Source organism: Eucyclogobius newberryi, unplaced genomic scaffold, assembly GCF_026437365.1.
Source record: "Eucyclogobius newberryi isolate DKJ021-1_F unplaced genomic scaffold, fEucNew1.0.hap1 SCAF_3, whole genome shotgun sequence".
NCBI classification, from domain to species: domain Eukaryota; kingdom Metazoa; phylum Chordata; class Actinopteri; order Gobiiformes; family Gobiidae; genus Eucyclogobius; species Eucyclogobius newberryi.
In genome coordinates this window covers 27,251,285-27,273,209 of record NW_027315945.1, presented here as the reverse complement: position 1 = coordinate 27,273,209, position 21,925 = coordinate 27,251,285, and the positions used below count along the sequence as shown (strand labels likewise).

General features: G+C 40.8%; 1 protein-coding gene across 1 annotated transcript; it reads left to right on the top strand.

Annotated features, from left to right (window-relative positions):
- Positions 1 to 498: 498 nt before the first annotated feature.
- chn2 (chimerin 2) lies at positions 499 to 21,789 on the top strand. The gene is made up of 13 exons (XM_072460298.1): positions 499 to 605; positions 6,602 to 6,640; positions 8,540 to 8,595; positions 10,605 to 10,636; positions 10,978 to 11,091; positions 12,363 to 12,633; positions 18,424 to 18,507; positions 19,425 to 19,509; positions 20,316 to 20,489; positions 20,656 to 20,733; positions 21,109 to 21,246; positions 21,321 to 21,426; positions 21,498 to 21,789. Exons 1-13 carry the CDS (start codon positions 557 to 559, stop codon positions 21,667 to 21,669), a joined length of 1,398 nt encoding a protein of 465 aa, XP_072316399.1. The 5' UTR covers positions 499 to 556; the 3' UTR covers positions 21,670 to 21,789.
- Positions 21,790 to 21,925: the final 136 nt, after the last annotated feature.

Sequence of the window (21,925 nt, the reverse complement as noted above, 5' to 3'; positions counted from 1 at the left end):
AACATGATACAGCCTTTTTCCCCAGCTTTGCCCAAGTATGTTCTGTGAGCGGCGCGTCTCAGTGCGGCCTCTGCTCTCACGTGCCATTGTCAGAGGCTGCGGCTTTTGGCACTATTTCCTCCCAAACTTTCTCTTTAAGAAGGCGCCGCCGCTCGGTCTGATTATCACGCGGCTCTAAACTCACCCGCGGGCACGCTGGCTGCACACGGCGGTACTCACGACCACTTTCGCCTCCTCCACTTCCAAGTTTAGGGCCAAACGATGTGACATAATCCACAGAGAGAGCGATGATTTTTGAAGTCTTCCACGTTTGCGCCCGTCTTCCACAGCAGATGCGACGCGGCGTGAGAGGCGCGTGAGAGGAGGACACAAGAAGAACCGCCGATTCAGACCAACCGACCCGATATTCGGACCAAATGTGAAAGGGACACCGGGGCGGTCCTCGGAGGAGACACACGGAGGGACCCCCATGGAGGAAGCCCCGGGGCGCGAGATGCCGCTGTGAGCGCATCATCACCGACAACTGAGCCGCGGCGTGAACGCGCGTGCGGGCGTGATGGCTGCGTCTAGTAACTCCAGCCTCTCTGGTTCATCCCTGTCTTCTGGTGAGAGTTCTCGTTGTGCTGGTGGTTGGCAAGGTGTAAAACGGGCTCGGTGACACAGGATATGTCGCTTTATAACTTGTCGTTTCACGCTGACATAGACAGTCGCTCTCATTTCCATCTGTAACTTTGCTTTGCATCTTCTGTGATCTGATGCTCTGCTCTTCGATCTGATGCTCTGCTCTTCGATCTGATGCTCTGCTCTTCGATCTGATGCTCTGCTCTTCGATCTGATGCTCTGCTCTTCGATCTGATGCTCTGCTCTTCGATCTGATGCTCTGCTCTTCGATCTGATGCTCTGCTCTTTGATCTGGGGTTATGTGGGTTAATATGACAGCAGCACGACGCACTCCTCTGCTGGAGCTACAGTCAGTACTCTATGCACTGAAGGGCCAAGGCAAATACTGTAGATTTGCACTTATTGACAGTAGTTCGACCACAGTTGGAGCCAGTGTAGTTGTTGCTGGTCCCAAGCCTGTTCAAATCCATAGGAACAACTGCATGGTTTGCTTTATAACTTGTGCTTTTGTTCATTCATCTTCTGAGGTCATGTTCAGGTGTGAGGTCCCAATGAGTGAAAGAAAAGATTTGAGTTGAACATAAAGTAGACACTTACACGAATGGTGGGAGCATGGTGAGGCTGTATGTTTATTATAGGGTTCAAGGTTTCTGCATAGTTCACATAGACGTGCATTTCTGAGGCTCTGCCCATAAGAAGTCTGAGGGAGCGTTTGAGAGCCAAACACAGACCTCACTGACCACACTTTTCACAACGCATTATCCTATGCGCGGTTCAGAAGGCTTCATATTGACTTTTTTGGACCACTGCTTCTCCAGGGGAAAGTCTTTCCCTCTGTGGTATTGGACGCTGTCATTACCATTGGGCTCTCAATATAATTATCAGAAGTTACAAGCTGCGCCGCTGCCAGGGATCGAGTAGTGGATTCACAAGGGTATTATTATTTTAATGCACAGCTATTTGGCAGTCAGAAACAAACAACATTTGATAAATCTTGTCTATCACCAAAACAAATCAGTTTGTTTTATTGACTATGGTTAGGACTGACTTAAGTTAAGTGTATGTTTGTGCCCATTCATTTTCAAGCACACAGAAGTTAATACATGATGAACAACATATTTATGCAGCCGAATGACAACGTCAAGGCAACAGTAATATTAGGGCCACATTACCATAAATATTGTACATGCAACACAAAAACATCAAGATCAGCTCTATTACTCCCAAACCTCATTGAAACTAATGCAGCTTGTCTGCAAATAATAAATAAAATGCATAGAATCATGGCGACAGATTTTTTCTTTGGTGGAAAAATGTGTTCTGCCTACATCTTGATAGCAGTACAACATGACATGTGTTGTTTTTATACTGTAAAGGATTATAGAACAGATGCTGACGGTGCTCTCGGATCATTTGTGTGGAAATCAGATTATTGAAATGACATGTTAAGTTGCCGATATGCAGTTTGCATATCGGTCTGGCATCGAAGTGGAGGACGCCGTCATCTCCCTGCTGCACCGCTCTCTCTCTCACCTGGAAAAGCCTGGCAGCTCTGTGAGGATCCTGTACTTCGATCTTTCCAGCGCCTTCAACACCATCCAGCCGCTGCTCCTGAGGGACAAGCTGGAGACGGCTGGTGTGGAGTATGACCTGGCAGAGTGGATCCTGGACTACCTCACAGACCGACCCCAGTTTGTGAGAGCCCGGAACTGTGTGTCTGACACTCGGACCTGCAGTGTGGGGGCGCCCCAGGGCACTGTCCTCGCGCCCTTTCTCTTCACCCTTTACACTGCAGACTTCAGACACGACACGGACAGCTGTGTCCTGCAGAAGTTCTCTGATGACTCTGCCATCATCGGACTCATCATGGACGACGATGACGCGGAGTACAGAGGACTGGCGCAGGACTTTGTGGACTGGTGTCAGCGGAACCACCTCCTCATCAACGCGGGGAAGACCAAGGAGATGGTGGTGGATTTCCGCAGACGCCACCCCACTGCCCCCTCACCAGTGAACATCCAGGGACGGGACATTGAGAGAGTGGACTCATACAAGTACCTGGGTGTTCATCTGAACCACAAACTGGACTGGACTCATAACACAGACGCACTGTACAGGAAGAGCCAGAGTCGGCTCTACCTCCTGAGGAGACTCAGGTCTTTTGGAGTGACAGGGCCACTCCTGAAGACCTTCTACGACTCTGTGGTGGCATCAGCCCTCCTGTATGGTGTGGCCTGCTGGAGCAGCAGCATCACAGAGAGGGAGAGGAAGAAGCTGGACAAAGTCATCAAGAAGTCCAGCTCCGTCCTGGGCTGTGCTCTGGACTCGGTGCAGGAAGTGGGGGACAGGAGGGTCCTGGCTAGATTCACATCTATGCTGGACCATGAGTGTCACCCCCTGCAGGACACTCTCCGCTCTGGAGAGCAGCTTCAGTGAGAGACTGATCCACCCTCGCTGTGTGAAGGAAAGGTTCCGTAGGTCTTTCCTTCCTGCTGCTGTCAGACTTTATAACAAAAACTGTTAGTACTGAACACTCGCAATACTGACCTAACCTAATACTGATGTGCAATTCTGTCATATGTGCAATTGCTGTTGGAATTCATGTGCAATTACTGTGAAATTCATGTGCAATCTATGTGCTGTCGTGACACATATTCATGTGCAATTACTGTCGGGATCACATGCAATGGTATTTATGTATTTATTTATTTATTTATTTGTCTATGGGAGTTTTTGTTTATAGGAGATCTTCTACTGAAAGTGTTTTTCAGACTTCCTATAAGTGATCTGTTCTTCTGTATCTACCTCTGTATCTACCTGCGTTGCACCAATGAAATTTCCCCATGTGGGACAATAAAGGAATATCTTATCTTATCTTATCTTAACAGTTGTTTGTGATCGTTCACACCTGTGCCGGTGTTGACAAGAAAAATACAGCAAAAGGCAAACTAATAAATAAATAAACAAATAATGAAAGAGAAAAATATTATCTTTTATAATGATAATGATAATGATTCTTATTATGATTACGATCCATGAATTAACTGACACTCATGTTTGCGATGATCAGATTTCTTTTGTGCCTGCCAGTCATCTGATTTGTCTGGTTATGTAAACAGTGTTGTGTGTGCCTTATTGTGTGGCTCTGGGATGCTTTGTGGATCATTCGCTGAGTGCTCGCTCACGTTCTTGGCAGAGTCAGACTCTGGAGGAGAAGAGCAGTGAGCAGCACATTTACCCCACAGCTCCAGGAAATAATGTAGGGATCCAGAGTGAAAGTAGAGCTTCCTCTCCGAGATCTAAATGACTAAATTGGTCGTGGTGGCAGAATAACAGCAGTGTACTATAGGCCTGTGAGGCATAAGCTGCTTTTACAATCTTTTCCACTGGGTTAATGCTTGTTCTTTTGCACTACGCAATCAGCATCAGCACAAAGGGAGGTTTCCAAGCAAATTTGGGAATGCTAATAACACAGTAGCCAATCCACAATTACAACAGTGACACAAACCAAAATTACATGTAAAGCATTTCACATAGAAACCGGACAAAACATAGTCAGTGGTTAACATATAGGTAAATGGAAAATGTGCCCTCGCTTGTGCCAATGTACAGTTTATGGTTCAAACGTGGAGTGTTTGGCCCCGTGCTTTTCACAGATGGTGTCTCTGCAGTGAGGTCGGCCCCTGTCATCACTGGGATCCTTAAACCACAAACAGGCCATTATTTACACTACAGTATTTATTCAATGAAGATAAATGTATCTTAGCGTCGCCCCAAATGTCGAAACATGTTATGAATTATTTGGCAGGTTTGGATCAAAAGCTACACCATTTCTTAGTGGGATCTTTTTGTAACAGAGAGATTTTCACCTCAAAACACTGCGACATTAGCTCATGGGAGTTATTCATTAAGCATTCTGTTTGTCCCCAGTGCAAACAGTGGATGCTAATCTTTCTACTTACTCATTCCTGTGAGTGGAGAGAGTAATGAGAGCAATGCAATTAAGAAAGTTTGTCTTTAGGGAAAGATGCCTGTGGCTGCTGAAGAATGTATTATTGATCAGATGGCATAAAAATCAAAAGACCTCTCTGTCGTCCAATGCATTAATGTATTTATGTATCCCAAGGAAGCTTAAAGCAGTCACAGCTCCTCTTCCTTTGTTAACGCTGCAGCGCAATAAGGACATTTGTCATTGAAAAGAATCAAAGAGAATATTTGACTACCCGCCACACAAAAATCCCATTCTTTAAATAAGCTGCAGTGGTATAAATCTTGTGGACTGTGCAGCAGTGAGCGGGGAGAAAGTGCCAGGACAATAGGTGTTCTGAGGCTTGACCAGAGAGATTTATCCTTAAGGGTGGACCAGATCACAATTTAGATTTTTAGCACAATTCATGTACACTTAGTATCTTAATTAAGGAGACGCAATTCCCACAAGACGAGGCGAGACACAAGGTTGGGTCCACAGAGCGAGACAAGACAAGATTTGGACATCATTTATTGTGAATAGATTGTGTGGTTAAGTTCACAATTTTGTTCTCACATTTTTGTTTTAATTACTGTTATCTAAATGAGATCATACAAGATCATTCGGCATAAATGTGTGCATAATTTTGTCCTGGGAGATCTTGCGGCACAAAATCATGTCCCGTGTCTAATCTTTTTAAATACTGTTAAGAGATAAGTATAAAGTCATCTCCTTCCTCTGAGCGTTGATATTTCACTGTGATTGGTTGAATCCACCTCAGAGCAGGACAGAGCAGAACGTGTGGGGAAAGTGTTGGAGCAAAGTGCTGCATTTAAGAGAGAAGCAGCAAATCATGTCATGTCAATATCACTCAAATAGAATATCAAATGTGATCTTTATGATTCTTTTGCCCTACTTGAAGGACATTTCTGCGGCAAGCAGCATATTACATTTGTATAGTCTTTATAATCTATACACTTGGCTTTTACATGCATCAGGTGAATGTTTCTATTGCCCAGGGGGGATTTTAAGCCACTACATACATATTTATTAACTTTGTCATATTTGCTTTATAATGATGAATTATACTACAGAGCTGCTCTGACCGCCTCCATCCACTCAACAATCACACTGAATATGATGTAATGCATAAGAGAATATGTTTATACCAGTGTGTGAGAAAGAAGGGCGTTGAAATGCAGTCATTAAACGTGCGTGGAGATAAGTTCTTCTTTATTATCTCTGCATTGGTGAATGTTAATATTATTCTCTCAGGTGCAGCAGAGCAACATTCAAAAACAGTTTCATCCCTGTTGAACAAACTGTGTCTCTCTCTGTGCTGTCCTTTCATGCACTTGTATCCGTGCGCTGTCATGTCACGTAAATGTATGTGGTGTTTCTACGGTGTGTCTTCTCTGTGAAGTGGTGTTCCTTTTCAAACGTACAACTCTGAAGACAAATTTCCCAGCGGGGGCAATAAAGTAACTATAACCAAACTCAATGAGAAAAATAAATAAGGACACTTATCCATGTAATTATCGTACTTGGATTGATGTGTCTAAAAATTAAATTGGATTGAATGTGAAATTGCAAAGGTATTATCATGCACAACTTTCCTTCTAATCTCATCATATTTGCAACATGAATCACTGGCTCAAACTTTGAGGGTTTAGGTGGTTTAGGTGCGGCTGGTGCCAGAGGGTTAAAGCTTTCCTGCTCTAATCATTACAAAGGAATGAATCTCCTGGCTCCACATGAAACAGGTTTTTTTTGCGCCAAATAAGTGATGAATTAGCTCTGGCTGCTGGTCGACGTGTGAAATTACACAAGTCAAGACGCTAAACATTTTCTGCATCCAAAATAGTGCAAGAAATATTTATAAACCAGTTAATCGTAAATTCTGTTATTTATTTGCGTTCAGGGGAAAGAGGCACCTGTGCAGCGTGAAGCCATGCACTTTACTGTGGTGTGCAAAATATGTGTTTTTAATGAGCCTCTTTTGTGTGTTTTCAGACCCTGAAGATTACCAACCGCCCATATGGAAGTCCTACTGTGAGTGATTTATTATACTGTCAATCACGCGACAACAAACCCCCAAAAAAGAGACACACGTGATATTTAAAGCTCCTGCCCACATAATCCCAAATCATGCACAGAGCCCCAAAAATTCAAAGCAGACAACGTAAAATAGGTTATATGCACAAAAAAAGGATCTCCAAAGCGGTTCAGACATAAAATTGGGTCTTTTTGAACTCCCACGTCAGTATGATGTGTTTTTGCCATGTAGGAGGAAAAGAGGATGATTCTTCAGATGGAAAGTCGTAAAGTAGGACATGAATAATTTTAGCTGTAGTTGACAATGGAAGCAACATCAACACACATGATAGTTTACTGCGTTTAAAGTCGTTGCATATTTTTCTGTGAATAACATTCTCTTTTCTGGAGTCAGCGTGGACGTATTTTTAGATCGCAGCATGTTGCGGGAATAGCTGTTGTCCAAATCATGCAGCTCGGATTAAGTCGTGTCCAAAAAGATGGAAATTCACAGCTAGAAGTCGGCCTACTCCTGCGTGGAGAATCTGCCACGGTCGACTCACACAGAGGCAATGTTTTCATCCTTCTCGACATATAAAACGTTTCTTTCTCATTGCGAGTGGTGATGTCACAATCAAATGTTATTATTTATGATTACTGTAAGAAAAAACTGCACAATTTAACGTTTATTCACGATTACTGAGACCAAACAACAGTGAAATCTTACATTTTCTTGAATTCCCTTTTTCTAATACTACTATAATAATACAATTCCTCAGGTTTGCGAGCGGCTATACAATATCAAACATTCTGAATGACAAAATAAAGTTAATGTGACAAAAACAGTCAGATAAAAAGTTATTTACATTTTTTATATTTTCTGATTTTCTGATTTATGAAAGAAAGGGCAAGAATCAAAAATAGTTAGAATGAATCAAAAGTTTAATCCCTATCAGTACAATTCTAATACAGATAACAGAGCGCTTACCAGACTGATCCTATCTCTTCTCAAATGTCACAAATATTTTTTTTTTTAGTTCTTAGGATTACGTTATCGCGTAACGTAATTATATAATCATGGCACAATTTTAAACTTGAATGTACAAGTCGATAATTAAACAAACATTTGAGCTGTTTATGACTCAATCTAGAACTAACTATCTGTTTCATTCTGTTTATTAATTTATTCCTTTTGTAACATGATGGTTTATTGAGAAAAGTCTTTACTGCGTCAGACTCACTGTGTCACTGACATAAAGTAGTTTCAACATTGTCATTTATCACGGTATTCTCTGTTGCAAGTACCGGTAATAAATCACACTTACTCTATTGCGTGTTTTGTCAGAACTTGAACAGTTTCATGTTCCAAAATTGCCCAACATTTGAGAAAATTATGTCAGTGAAATGTTAGTCTTTTATTGATTAAATTGGATTAAGTTGTGTGGTGTAAAGACCAGGTTCCAGTAAACTGCAAAAAGGTTTTTAATGGCTGCAGTAACGCCGTGTGAAGTGTGGCTCAAACCAATTCACTTTCTGCTTCATTGATCATTTATGATTCTGTCCACTATGTGCATAATGTAAAACTAAGAGTTATAAAAGCGTAGCATGGCTTTACATCATTTCATTTCACTTAGGCTGCAGTCTTTTAATGAACAAGTTTTGCTTATTACACCAGCGCACTTCACGTTCCAATATTTACAATAGAGATCTGTTACAATCAAACAGTTGACAAGTGGATAAAACGAATGCCACGTTTGAAAAGGAGAGAGAAGAAGCTACGGTTTTGAATGCTCAACTCTCCTCACGACTAAACGACTAAATCATCCTCACATAATGTCACAACAGAACAAAACAGTACAATGCCAACGTACGAGCATTAAATATTGGTTTCATTTACCGGGACTCTTTTCTGTGCAGTGTACCAGCTTCAACAGGAGGCGGCAAGACCAAAGAGAGTCACATGTTCGCACGAGGTCAGTACTTATTACATTGTTTCTATACTTTACTGTCCAACAGATCTTGATGTATAAAGGTCTCGGAATTTGGGTCGAGCGTAAATAGTGTCAAGCGTTTGTGCATTGTTTGTTCGCACACAATTCCGAGTGTTAATGCAAAATATTGATACAGTGCATAAATGTAAAGTACACCTTTAACAGCATTTTTAATTGTACTGTAGTACTTATCCATGCATTATTTACTGTCTTGGAGCCAGCATCTTTCTCTGCAATGTTTACTCAGTTGGTTTTGTTGCAGTTGGTTTGAAATTTGATATAGAAATAATGTTTTAATTGATTTCTGATTTTGTCACTAAACAATACTAAAATTTCAAACTCGATTTCGATACCAAGGGATTCGGCTCGAGACTTAATACTGATTTCAATACCACAATGGAAACAAAAATACTCTTTTATCAGACATTAGATTGTCATTTTTTACTCAAAATAATACTATAAATTGTTTATTAAAGCTTATATTATTTCTGAAAAGGCTCAAGATTAATGTTGTCCTGTTAACCAGTAAGTGTTTTAGTGTCAATCTGGTAATAATTGATTAAAGGCGGTATGGACGATTTTTCGGCGATTTGAGAACGCAGGCAGAAGTGCGCATGCGCACTCCCCCGTGTGGACTGATACAACGCACACGTGCGTTTGTTTATTAGCGCAACGGAGCGCAGCTCTCGCATCCCGTAGATTTCTGTCCACTTCTGCGTCAGCTCGAACTGTCTTTCTCCGTCTTCATTTTGCCCCGTACACTGAGGGAACTATATTATGATAGATCCATGCGCTTAGGCACGCGGAAACGTGGGGACGAGCCAGACGCGGCTGCAGGTGAGCGGTAGGTGCGTTTTATGATTGATACGTGGCAGGACAAATGATTTATCCACGCCACGAGGTAATGTGATAAAAAATTTGCTGAAAAAAATTGTCCATACCACCTTTAATAATAAAAACGTTTTTGTCAAAATGTATGTTCTATTGTAAAAAAAAAAAATATATATATATATATATACATACATATATATATATATTTTTCTTATTTTTAATTAAAAAAAAATATATATATATATATATATTATTATTATGATCAAAATCAGTATTGAGTATCAAGTCTTTTCCTTAGTATCAACTTCAAGTTAGAGTTTTTGGATTGTAACAAGACTATCACAAATACAGTATGTTTTTGGTTTTATGGCATTTCTTCTTTTTTTAAATATACAGAACAAAACAACAGAATACCAAAAAAAATCTAAAACCTCATAAGACATTCAATTAATTCAAATTGCATTAAATTAAATCATGGCACACGTTGTCCAACATAACTGTCACATTTAGTCAAAACTTTATCAAATGTGTCCATTTTCAAATTGAGTCCAATTGTAATTTTTTCATTTTCATCTTGTCAGTCCAGTCCTTGATCATTGGCTCAGTTTGTGTTTTTCTGATGGCCTTTTTCGCTGTGGCCAGAGGTAGAGTTTATGACATTTCTATAATATCTAATACTTTTATAATCAAACAAATTGGTCAAGATTAATAATACATACAATCTGCCCATGTGTGAAGAACATTGAGCAGTGAGGCGCCATGTGGACCTGTGCATCAGTTATTCATTGATGCATATATAACATAAGCAGGTGTTACCAGTGAAGGCTGCACCTGTGTATCGGCTGCATCCTAAAAAGGCACTGTAACCTTTAGAACAAGAGGCTTATCATCTCTAAAACAAATACGAAACGACACCGGACTGCCCACTGTGACATCAAACTACAAATAAATCCATAACCTCTAAAAAGATGACTTTTCACTCACCCACGCTGTGAGTTTTAGTGTTTGGAGGCGGCTGGTGTAGCGCACACATGGAGCTGATCTGTGATATGGCGAAGAGGCCCTTATCTTTCGCAGCACTTCGAAAACAATTCAAAAAGCAATTTACTGTGACTTTCATTTCTTATTACTGCAGTCAATATGTCTTCTCTGGTCCACAGATGGAGACCCGGCCCAAATACTACGGCAGAGAGTGAGTGGGAAATATTTCTGATTCACAATTTATACATAATCCCATTTATAACTTATTGAAACTGTCACAGTATCAGTGGAATGTAAAATGTTTTTTAAATTTTGCCATATTTGTGTCTTCTTCAGATATCCATTTTAATTTGAAACCAATTATTGCTTTACTGATAACAATCATACAACCAATTTATACACAACTGTAATGTAATGTCAAAATACAGGAAGACTTTTGGGATGCCAGATTCTGCAATGATGGAACTGTAGTTAGTCCTCACTTTTATTGTTTTTTTTTTTCTATTAAAAGACATAATAAAACAACTGCCATAAGAATATATTTTTCCTTAGATTTCATGGTATCATATCCCGGGAATATGCAGACGAGCTGTTGGGGGGAGTGGAAGGAGCGTACCTCATCAGAGAGAGTCAAAGGCAGCCAGGAACCTACACTCTGGCTTTAAGGTCTGTTCCTAACACTGGTCACGATGGTGTATCAGTTATCGCTGATATCGGAGGGTTTCTCCAGATATTGGTATCACTCCAGTATTGAAAATGTAGCTGATATTTGACCCCAATATTATTTCTGCACTGCCCACGTGGGTCTGCCAGTTTGTCCTCAGTGCATCAGATTTGTCTTTTTAAAATAGAAATATAAATATAAATAAATATGTCTCTGTGTTTACATAATCATACCGGAAATGCTTTTTTAGCCCAGATAAAAAAAAAGAAAAAAGGTAATTTGAGAACTTTACTCAAACTTAACATGAATTTGTGGTCTTATTATCTGCATTGGGAAATATTACCACAGTCATAAGACATATGTCGGATATCGGCATCGGCTCAAATAACCACCCTAATTATGATTATATCAAATCAAAGTTCCACTAATTACAGATGATAAACTACAAAACACTCTCTTTCCCAATATCCACAAATGTAGGTTTTTTCTTGTATTTATTTTTTAAAGATCATTACCTGCCCATTTTAATCGCACGTATCCTGATTCATTTAGTTATGTTTATTTTTGTAGATCCTAAAATCACAGCAACAGTCGCCTCACAGCTTGTTGGTTAACTGGTTATTGATTCAACCAACAGAAAGTTAGAAAATCAAACAACTAGATAATGTTCATTGGCTGAAGCCATTGCGACTGTCTGCATTCTTGCATGAAAGTACTAGTGTGTAGTAAAGACTTTATTCTTTAAACTTTATTCTTTAGACTTTATTCTTTAGACTTTATTTGTTAAGATTTTATTCTTTAGACTTTATTCTTTTGACTTTATTTGTTAGACTTTATTTGTTAGACTTTATTCTTTAGACTTTATTTGTTAGACTTTATTCTTTAGACTTTATTCCTTAGACTTTATTTGTTAGACTTTATTCCTTAGACTTTATTTGTTAGACTTTATTCTTTAGACTTTATTCCTTAGACTTTATTTGTTAGACTTTATTCTTTAGACTTTATTCTTTAGACTTTATTCGTTAAGAACTTTATTCTTTAGACTTTATTCGTTAGACTTTATTCGTTAAGACTTTATTCTTTAGACTTTATTCGTTAGACTTTATTCTTTAGGAGTTGAAACGCCCCAAAAATAAATGGAAAATACAAGAATAAAAACAGCAGAACTATATGGTCTGCTTTATGACTAATAGTGGCTCTACTGTATGGCTGTTTGAATGTTTTTATTATGACAGTAGTGTGTTTTCAGAAACGCTTGTGTTTATCTGTGTAGGTTTGGACATCAATCACTCAACTACAGGTTATTTTACGATGGGAAGCACTTTGTTGGCGAGAAACGGTTTGAATCGGTGCACGACCTTGTGACCGACGCTCTCATCACGTTGTACATCGAGACAAAAGCGGCAGAGTACATCGCCAAGATGACCACCAACCCCATCTACGAGCACCTGGGCTACACGTCGCTGCTCAAAGACAAGACGGTGCACAGACTGAGCCGGGCTCGCACAGAACCACGCCGCGTCACCTTCCAACGGGAGGAAAAGGTGGGTTTTTATTCTTGCCTGGGTAATACACGACCATTCTAACAAATACAAATAAAATCAAGCACAATCAACACATGGAATAAATGTAGTTAACAGCTTATTATCACATAACACATAACTTGTCCATTTAAATTGGGGCTTCTCAAGCATCTCCTGATTTGCCTTTTTAAAAATAAATGTACAAAATTAAAGGTACACTGTGTTATAAGGCTGTACCCCCTCCTCCCTGTAGAGACGCTAATGCTAATGCCTAGCGTTAGCATTAGCGTTAGCATTAGCGTTAGCATTAGCAAATTACTTTTGCAAATACTGAAAAATATTCCGGTATGTAAAAATGTCTAAAGCAATAGCCCCCTAAAACGGTGAAAGTGATCGTAAAGAGGTATAACTTGTTGAAATCGGTGAAAGTGTTAAGGAGTTAAAAAAATATAAGCAAATACTGAAAAAAGTACAAGATGTACAAATGTCAAAAGCAACAGCAGCAATAAGAGGGTGAAAGTGATCGTAAAGAGGTATAACTTGTTGAAATCGGTGAAAGTTTTAAGGAGTGGAAACACGTAAAAAATCATATAGTGTCTGCTTTATGACATCATAAGCAGACACTCAATAATTCTCAATGTAAAAACGATCCATCTGCCTGGAATGTTCCACTGTATGGCATTCAACAATTTTGCATTTATTCATTACATGTATTTTCATTGCTCCTGCATTCTTACTATGAGCAGGATCATCTCTCAACACAGACCAGTAATTTAGTCTCCAGGGAGATATTCAAGTTTATGCCAAACTAGTATCAAACATTCCAGGCCAAGTATGAACATCAACAACATTTGGTGAATCCCAATTTTCATCATCAATTCAATGTTTTTCTTAAATGTTCTGTTAGAGGAGAGGAGAAAACTTTAGATCAAAAGGAAGGCAAGATCTTGAACAGTTGAACACTCTTAAGGACCTTCATATGAAGTCCTTCCTCTGTCGAGCTCTTAGATGAGGCTCCGAGTGCGATATGTCCCGGGGGCCTCTGGGTTAGTGCACAGCTGCCTGGGCTGGTTGGCTTTGTAATATCTATAGGCAACTCTTATTATTGGACTGATTTGATTTAATTTGTGTGGTGAAAATGACACTTTCCTGCCTCTTTAAGTGTGGGTTTCAGAATGATAAGAATCTTAAACAGTTACCATAGCAATGAACTTTTCAAAACCAAATATTACATCTTTCAAAATGTTCCATAAAACAGGAAGCTGAAACCCATGAATATGTTTATGATCATTAAAGAAGCAGATTGCATTTTTTCTTTTACCCCTTAATTTCCCCTTGTTTTTAGACATAATATTGTACATTAGTGATTGTTTGCTGATAAAGTTGGCAATACGGTGCCAGTCAGAAGGAAACAAGACAGAACAGTTGCAGAAATAGCTATCCCACCCACCACTAGATGGCAATGTTAGGCCTTCTCCACATTGGCCTCTGTCCTGCAGTCTTCAGTCATGTTTTATTGCTAAGTCAGAAGTTCTTGCTGGTGGGATATTTTGTTTGTCAGTGCAGGGTACGTACGAAACCGGCTGCTTCAAAATTGAATCTTTTTCAGTCTTGTTTTTGTACATGAATACAAATCAGCTTTGTTAGATAGTGCCTTCATCAACCACTTTACAAATAGCGTGAGAAAGTTATTTTACTCCAAAGGGCAATTCTACTGACAATAATTCAGACTGATAGTGGTGGTGCTTTGGCTGTTCAGTTTTTAGTAGCCACACTAGCATCATCTGCACTTGTAGTCTATATTTAGTCTATATTTGCAAACACATAACAATAATACAGAGTGCACATACCTTAGTTATCACATATAACGTATTCAAATATAAACTGGGCTTCAACTGGGATCAGACTGGACCCAGTTTGAGCCCAGTTAGTTTGAGTCCAGTTGAGGCCCTCCACCGACTCCTAAAACCCCTAACCCTCTCCTACCCCCACCCCAGGGATTCTTCCGTGGCCCCTGAAGTTGTAGAGGCATGTGAAAGCAGGACTTCTGTGGTTGCTTTCGATCTGAAGCAGTACAAATCTGAAAATCTCACCCACTTGTTCTTGGATTTTGACGGTTTGGAAAGAGCCTTTGTTGTCGCTGTATTTAAATGTCCCCAGTTTGTGCTGCTCTCCATTGAGCTCATTCAGTCCATAAATGCTGAACTTCCTCAGAGCAGAGTAGAATTGACCAGTGGGTGACTGTTCCTTTGTGATGTGTGCGAGTGTGACGCCTGAAATGTAGATGTTTGCAGCAAAGTGCAATGCCTAGCTGGCCCGCCGTACCCTTCAACACCCAGCACTTTCATGGAGTAAGACGGTAGGTTTGTCCTTGTAGGATGCTACAGGGTTTGTTGTGGATCATCTCTAGGTTTCCATCGCGTGCAGTTTTTGGTTGGTACGTTCTGGATGTCAAGTCGTTTACAGCCTTAGCCCCGAGAGTCTCCAGAGCAAAGTCTGCGAGTGAGTGCGTCTGAGGGTCCAGCTTATTTGTCAGCTTAAGCAGCTTTAAGTCATCAAGAAGTCCAGCTCCGTCCTGGGCTGCGCTCTGGACTCGGTGCAGGAGGTGGGGGACAGAAGGGTCCTGGCTAAATTCACATCTATGCTGGACCATGAGTGTCACCCCCTGCAGGACACTGTCCGCTCTGGAGAGCAGCTTCAGTGAGAGTGATCCACCCTCGCTGTGTGAAGGAGACGTTTCGCAGGTCTTTCCTTCCTGCTGCTGTCAGACTTTATAACAAACACTGTTAGTCCTGAACACTCGCAATACTGACTTAACCATGTGCAATTCCGTCATATTCATGTGCAATTACTGTGCAATTACTGTGCAATTCATGTGCAATTCATGTGCAATTACTGTCGTGATCACATGCAATGGTATTTATTTATTTTTCCCCTCCATCCCTTGTTGGGAAATGGGAGGTTTTGTCTATAGGAGTTTTTGTTTATAAGAGATCTTCTATTGAGAGTGTTTTTCAAACTTCCCATAAGTTACCTGCGTTGCAACAATGAAATTTCCCCATGTGTGGACAATAAAGGATTATCTTATCTTATCTTTAAAACATAGAACTTATGGCTGTGTTTTGAACTTTGCTCTGGTACATTCCATTCAGGAGATTCACTCTTGAAGTCAGGGTAAGCAGCCGTCCCAGGTTTGGTAGTGCGCCTGCGCCTTCTTTTGAAAACACCAAAAATGATTTCTTTCTACTTTGTAAGAGATCTTAGGTATAGCCACTTTGTCATAATAGCCCTGCTTAATGAGTCTTTAACTCCTTCGAACCATTTTCAATTAAAATGTAATCTTCTTCTTCTTCTTCTTCTTCTTCTTCTTCTTCTTCTTCTTCTTCTTCTTCTTCTTCTTCTTCTTCTTCTTCTTCTTCTTCTTCTTCTCCTTCTCCTTCTCCTTCTTCTTCTTCTTCTTCTCCTTCTCCTTCTCCTTCTCCTTCTCCTTCTTCTTCTCCTTCTCCTTCTCCTTCTCCTTCTCCTTCTTCTTCTTCTTCTTCTTCTTCTTCTTCTTCTTCTTCTTCTTCTTCTTCTTCTTCTTCTTCTTCTTCTTCTTCTTCTTCTTCTTCTTCTTCTTCTTCTTCTTCTTCTTCTCCTTCTTCTTCTCCTTCTTCTTCTCCTTCTCCTTCAGACAAATAGATACTTTATAAGAATCTATTATACATGTATTCCATTGGCTGCCCATAATAGCATTTAGTGTTTTTGTTCAGTTGTTTTTGTTCATAATGCTGGCGAGGCTGTTCTCTCTTGCTTTCTCACTTTGTCTACGCTCACCATTCTGTTTCCTCACCCCGAGACAGTCGGACCCTGCTCAGCTGTGTGACCACAAAGACCCACTGGAATAAAAGGGCCAAGACACTGAAAAGAAAGCGGAGATTGTTGTTTGACCACCTTTTGTGCTTTCTAGGGAGATCTCTTTTAAGCACCAAGAGGCCATCTGCCCACATAGACAAAGGCCTCCCTTCCTCACAGAAATATCTCCACCATTCCTTGTCCGTCCCCTCAGACTTAGAATCCCGGCTCAGTTGTGAGGCTTGGTATGTGCACAGCTTTTTAAAGAACCTCAATGACAAATTGTTTCACCTGTGCTGTCACTTCTCAAACTTGGGACAAACTTCATTGTAACTGATATAGAGTAGTAAACTATATATATATTATTTTTTTGGGGGGGGAGCGATGGAAAGACTAAAGTAAAAGTAAGCTAGAGTTACGTTACTAAAATATAAACTGATGTCCCTAAATATGTGTGTTAATAAAAGTATGCATAAGAAATAATACTTTAAACACAAATATTGTAGCACAGTCTGTTATGAAAAAAAAAACACATAATTTTATAAAACTGTTTAAAGCTCAATCTTCCTATTTATCTGAGCTCTGGTGAATCAGAAGATGCAGTGCCGTGTGTTGTGTGTTTGTGGATTCACGCAGGAGCAGATAGAGCTCTGTTGATTGGAACGATTAAGACTGTAACTTCGATGATTTAAAATGTATTTGCAACTTTTATGATTTCAAATGTAATGAGTTAAAATGACATACTCAAATTAATATTCAATTTCAAAACATATATCTACTCAATTAGAGTAACATATTTTATTAGTATGAGTATTTGTATTTAGTTACTTTCCACTCCCGAGTTTTTCTCCCATCATTTTATAGTCAAAAATATCTTTGCATTATAGAATTGTATTTCTTCTCTAGCCTTGAATGCACTGTACACTACTCTGAATAGACCTTTGTTGCTATTTGAAAAGACAGTCATGCCATTTTTCTTTTAGTAAGGCGAACATTGGAGACAGAACATTATGATAAGCCTGGCAACAGCCCCCCACGGCCTAACACTTCAAAGATCCCCAAATAAGATTTCCCCTAAGATTGAATGTGGATTTGGCCAAGATTATTGCCTAAGTATTTTGGATTAATCTGCTCAAGTCCCAGTTGATGGTGGGATTCTGGTCTGGGGAGATGTGCTGGCAGGAGGCGTCTGCAGTCAGAGTGTCTGGGGGAACCGGTCTGGGCGGCAGTGCAGGGAAATTCCACTGAGAAAACATGGCATAGCTGGAGGTCAAGATCTATTTGAATTACAAGGACACAGGCATGTCAGATATGTCAAACTGAAGAATTTGCTGCAGAGAGCCAGTGGGCTGTTCGGAGACCCTGTGCACTTAGAGCAGATTATTATGTCCAGTTAAGTGAGGAGGAGTGTGTCCGGAAGGCAGTGTGCTAATGGGAGTGTGCTCTGGTCTATAAGAGGGTTGTCTGCTCTATTGATCCCGCTTTACAAAACTGTTGAGCTGTGTAGAGCTGTCTTGACAGCACTCCCTGTGGCTCCTCCCATCAGACCATGCTCCCTCCCTCCCACTCTCTCTCTCTCTCTGTGGATGTGTGAAAGAGGGGCATTGTGAGCCACACTCCTGCCCTCAGGCCGCCCCCTCTGCTCCGGGCCAGTGGGTGCTGTGACTGCTTTGAGAGCAGAGCAGATGCGCAGCCATCCCTGGACAGGCTGTCAGCGGACACTGTCCTGGGTCAAAGGGGACTGGAGTTTGTCTTTACTGCTAGATCGTTTGTTTTAGTCCCATATTTACTCCAGGAGACATGGTCAGTCTGTGGGAAGCTGAACAGTTATCCATGGAGGGAGAGCTGTTATCTCACAGGGCCAAAAGGCATGAAAGGAAGCGACAGGAGCTATTGGCCCTGGCTCTGGGAGTCAAACTCGGGAGCAAAGGAAGCCTTTTGTGGAAGCCTATTAAACTGTTGGCCTCCTGTCCACAGATAACATCCCCTGTGGTGCGCAAGACTGCACTTAAAGATGCTACAGAGAAGCAGTGTTCTTATGAGAAGATCCACAACTTTAAGGTAAGATCTCTGCATAATTGCTATACAGACTCCACCACAGACAACGCTACTTCATACACATATTGTTGCTTATTGTCCTCCTTTCAACGGTGATAGTCTGTAATGGGACACGTGCTGCTGACTGTTCGATGCACTAAGGCTAAATAATGGACAGACTATTGAAAAAGCTATTAACGCAAGCAAAATTGATTAAATTCTACTGAAAGTTTCAAGCTAAAACACTCATTTGAAAGCATGCTGTTTGAGTACAGTGGATAAAGCATATGGTAATTAGGCCTGGGGGACCGTGTGCATTCTTTCAACTTAGCTTTGGTTTCAGTTACAAGTTCATAATGACCACACGCTCTTATTGTGCTTACATTGTGGAAGTGTACAAAAAGACTGCATCAGCCAGCTGCTGCTGCTGCTGCCTAGCCTCTTCACTCACCAGTCTTCTGAGGCTTTTTGAACTGGTCTCGTGTGTGTGTGTGTGTGTGTGTGTGTGCGCGTGTGTCGGTGTGTAGGTGTGTGTGTAGATGCGTGTGCGTGTGTGTGTGCGCGTGTGTCGGTGTGTAGGTGTGTGTGTAGATGCGTGTGCGTGTGTGTGTGCGCGTGTGTCGGTGTGTAGGTGTGTGTGTAGATGCGTGTGCGTGTGTGTGTGCGCGTGTGTCGGTGTGTAGGTGTGTAGGTGTGTGTGTGTGTGCGTGCGTGTAGGTGTGTCGGTGTGTAGGTGTGTGTGTGCGTGTGTGTGTGCGCGTGTGCGTGCGTGTAGGTGTGTAGTTGTGTAGGTGTGTGTGTTCATATCTGATTGCACAGAAGCAGATGCTGGACACATTATTGTAAATCTTTTAATCGACATTGTAAATACAAATACCTTTAAGCTATGATAAAAATGGAACTTCTAAAGATGTCTCTGTTATCTGTGTCTGTATCCACAGGTGCATACGTACAGAGGGCCGCACTGGTGTGAATACTGCGCCAACTTCATGTGGGGTCTCATTGCTCAAGGTGTACGCTGCTCAGGTAACTTTATAAACTATTTTAGCCTTATGCAAGAAATGTCATGGTTTACATAAGCAGTATACATACATAATGTGTAACTAATTGTCATGTTTTGTTGCGTCACTCTTAGTTTGATCACAACTGGACTTTTTCCTTATACATTTTCCCCATAAATTATTCTATACCTGACTCTATGACACAGCACAACATTATAATAAAACACTTTACATTGGCCTCTTTGGTCACAAGACTCAGTAACTGCAGTTCACAGTGGACAAGTCGGTGGCTTTCTCCTCCAACAGAGTGTTTGTTGTTGAGACATTTGCCGTGCTGATAAGCCAGAGGCAAACTGCACTATCATCAGACGCCTCATGTGCTGTGGGAACTCAGGCACATCTCTTTGCCCTCTTAAAGTCTGGCCAGGTCTTGATTCATTCTTACCTCCTGTAGTTCTGAATGAGAACTCAAAGGATCTCATAGAAGCGTCTCAATGATTTACAGTTAAGAGACTGACAAACAGCCTGGTATTTTTAATGTCTCTCAGACAGCTGTCAGCCTTACTTCAACCAACTGAAAGTACAACATGAAAATCCAGGCCACTGCAGCCATGGTGTGGTTAATTATCTGTGTGAGGCAGAAGAGTGTCTGTGCTGCCTGACACTGCTGTTTATCACTGACTCTAAAAACCTTTTCAAAACGCTTCAGGCCTGCTGTGTTGGAAATGTTATCACTTATAGCCACTCTCCCTCTCTCTCCCCCCTCCTTTCTCTCTCTCTCTCTCTCTCCCCCTTTCTCTCTCTCTCTCTCTCTCTCTCTCTCTTCACCAGACTGTGGGCTGAATGTACACAAACAATGCTCCAAACTGGTGCCCAGCGACTGCCAGCCGGATCTGCGCAGGATTAAAAAAGTCTTCAGCTGTGACCTCACCACGCTCGTAAAAGCCCACAACACAACCCGTCCGATGGTGGTCGACATGTGCATCCGCGAAATAGAACTCAGAGGTAATTTACGATGGATGAAAATGATAACTGCATTTGAAGCTTCATTTAGTCACTTTTCTGGTTGGGTGCCTTTGTCCAGAAATGGGAAAATACAAAGTGGAAAACAAGTGCATTTGAACGTCACTGAACTTGTGGTTGAGTTGACTTGTTTCCTGTTTTATTGCAGGTATGACATCAGAAGGTCTTTATCGAGTTTCTGGCTTTTCAGAACACGTAGAAGATGCCCGACTCGCTTTTGACCGAGGTTTGTTGATGTCACAGTTCTACAGTATTGTCAATTTTCAGAAAGAAGTTGCACACTAAATAGATTATACTGCTGACTGTTGCTTTCTAGTGCCCATATTATTTGTCATTTAATGTAATTCATGATGAATATAGATCTAAGTAGATGTTGGTGTATTTAGTACTCGCCTGTTGAAATAAGTCAGTGTAAATATTAATGCAACTATTTTGTTTGACTTGTTGATTTGACGAGGGACCGTATGCACGTGTAAAATGCCAGCGATGGACCCTCAACCAGAAATGCATTGATTTCCTCCTAGAAAATGGAATAATAAAAATAACACATTTTGATTTAATGGTCACAATCTTCGGTTTTGTTTTACGTTGTATTACACAGATGGCGACAAGGCTGACATCAGTGCCGGGGCCTTTGCAGACGTAAACATCATCGCTGGGGTTTTAAAGCTGTACTTGCGAGACCTTCCCATCCCTGTCATCACATTCGATTTGTACTCCAAGTTCATTCAGTCCGCAAGTATGTGACTTTGTTTAATCACTTTGCTGACTCGTTAAATTGGTGCTGTACTAATCCTAATCATACAAAAACAGAAATTCCTGATTCTGAGTCCAGACTGGAGGCCATTCATGAAACTCTTCTCCAGCTGCCGCCCGCCCACTATGAGACGCTACGTTACCTGATGGCTCACCTCAAGAGGTGAGTTAATGCATTAAACATCTAAAGATAAATATATAAAAGCCTAAACGTACTCTTTTCTCATTTTACAGGGTAACAATGTTTGAGAAAGACAATCTAATGAATTCAGAGAACCTGGGTATTGTCTTTGGTCCGACTCTTATGCAGCCTCCAGAACTCAATGCCTTGACGACACTTAACGACATGAGACAGCAGAAGTTAGTGGTGCAGCTTATGATCGAGCATGAAGATGTCTTATTTTAAGGACTCAACGAGGAGAAGGATTATTTATTATGTAGAAAAGTTTGTTTCTTTGAGGTTTTATTTTTCCTGACATTGCTGTTTTTGTTGTTGACGTTGTTGCTGTATTAGTTGGATTTTTAGCATTTTCAACAAATGAATAACTTTTTTTTTACTATTCCCTCTGACTTTTCATTTAAGACCATCACTACCTGGTGTAGATGGTCTAAATGAGAGTTGCGAGAATCATTTTCTACAGATTGATGTTCCCATGTGCGCA

What these genes read in the sequence shown, in the direction of transcription:
- chn2 (XM_072460298.1), top strand. Translation starts at nt 557, where the DNA reads ATGGCTGCGTCTAGTAACTCCAGCCTCTCTGGTTCATCCCTGTCTTCT. An exon ending in GAGTCACATGTTCGCACGAG is followed by an intron (nt 8,596 to 10,604) that starts GTCAGTACTTAT and finishes TCTGGTCCACAG; the next exon opens with ATGGAGACCCGGCCCAAATA. An exon ending in CAAGTTCATTCAGTCCGCAA is followed by an intron (nt 21,247 to 21,320) that starts GTATGTGACTTT and finishes ATACAAAAACAG; the next exon opens with AAATTCCTGATTCTGAGTCC.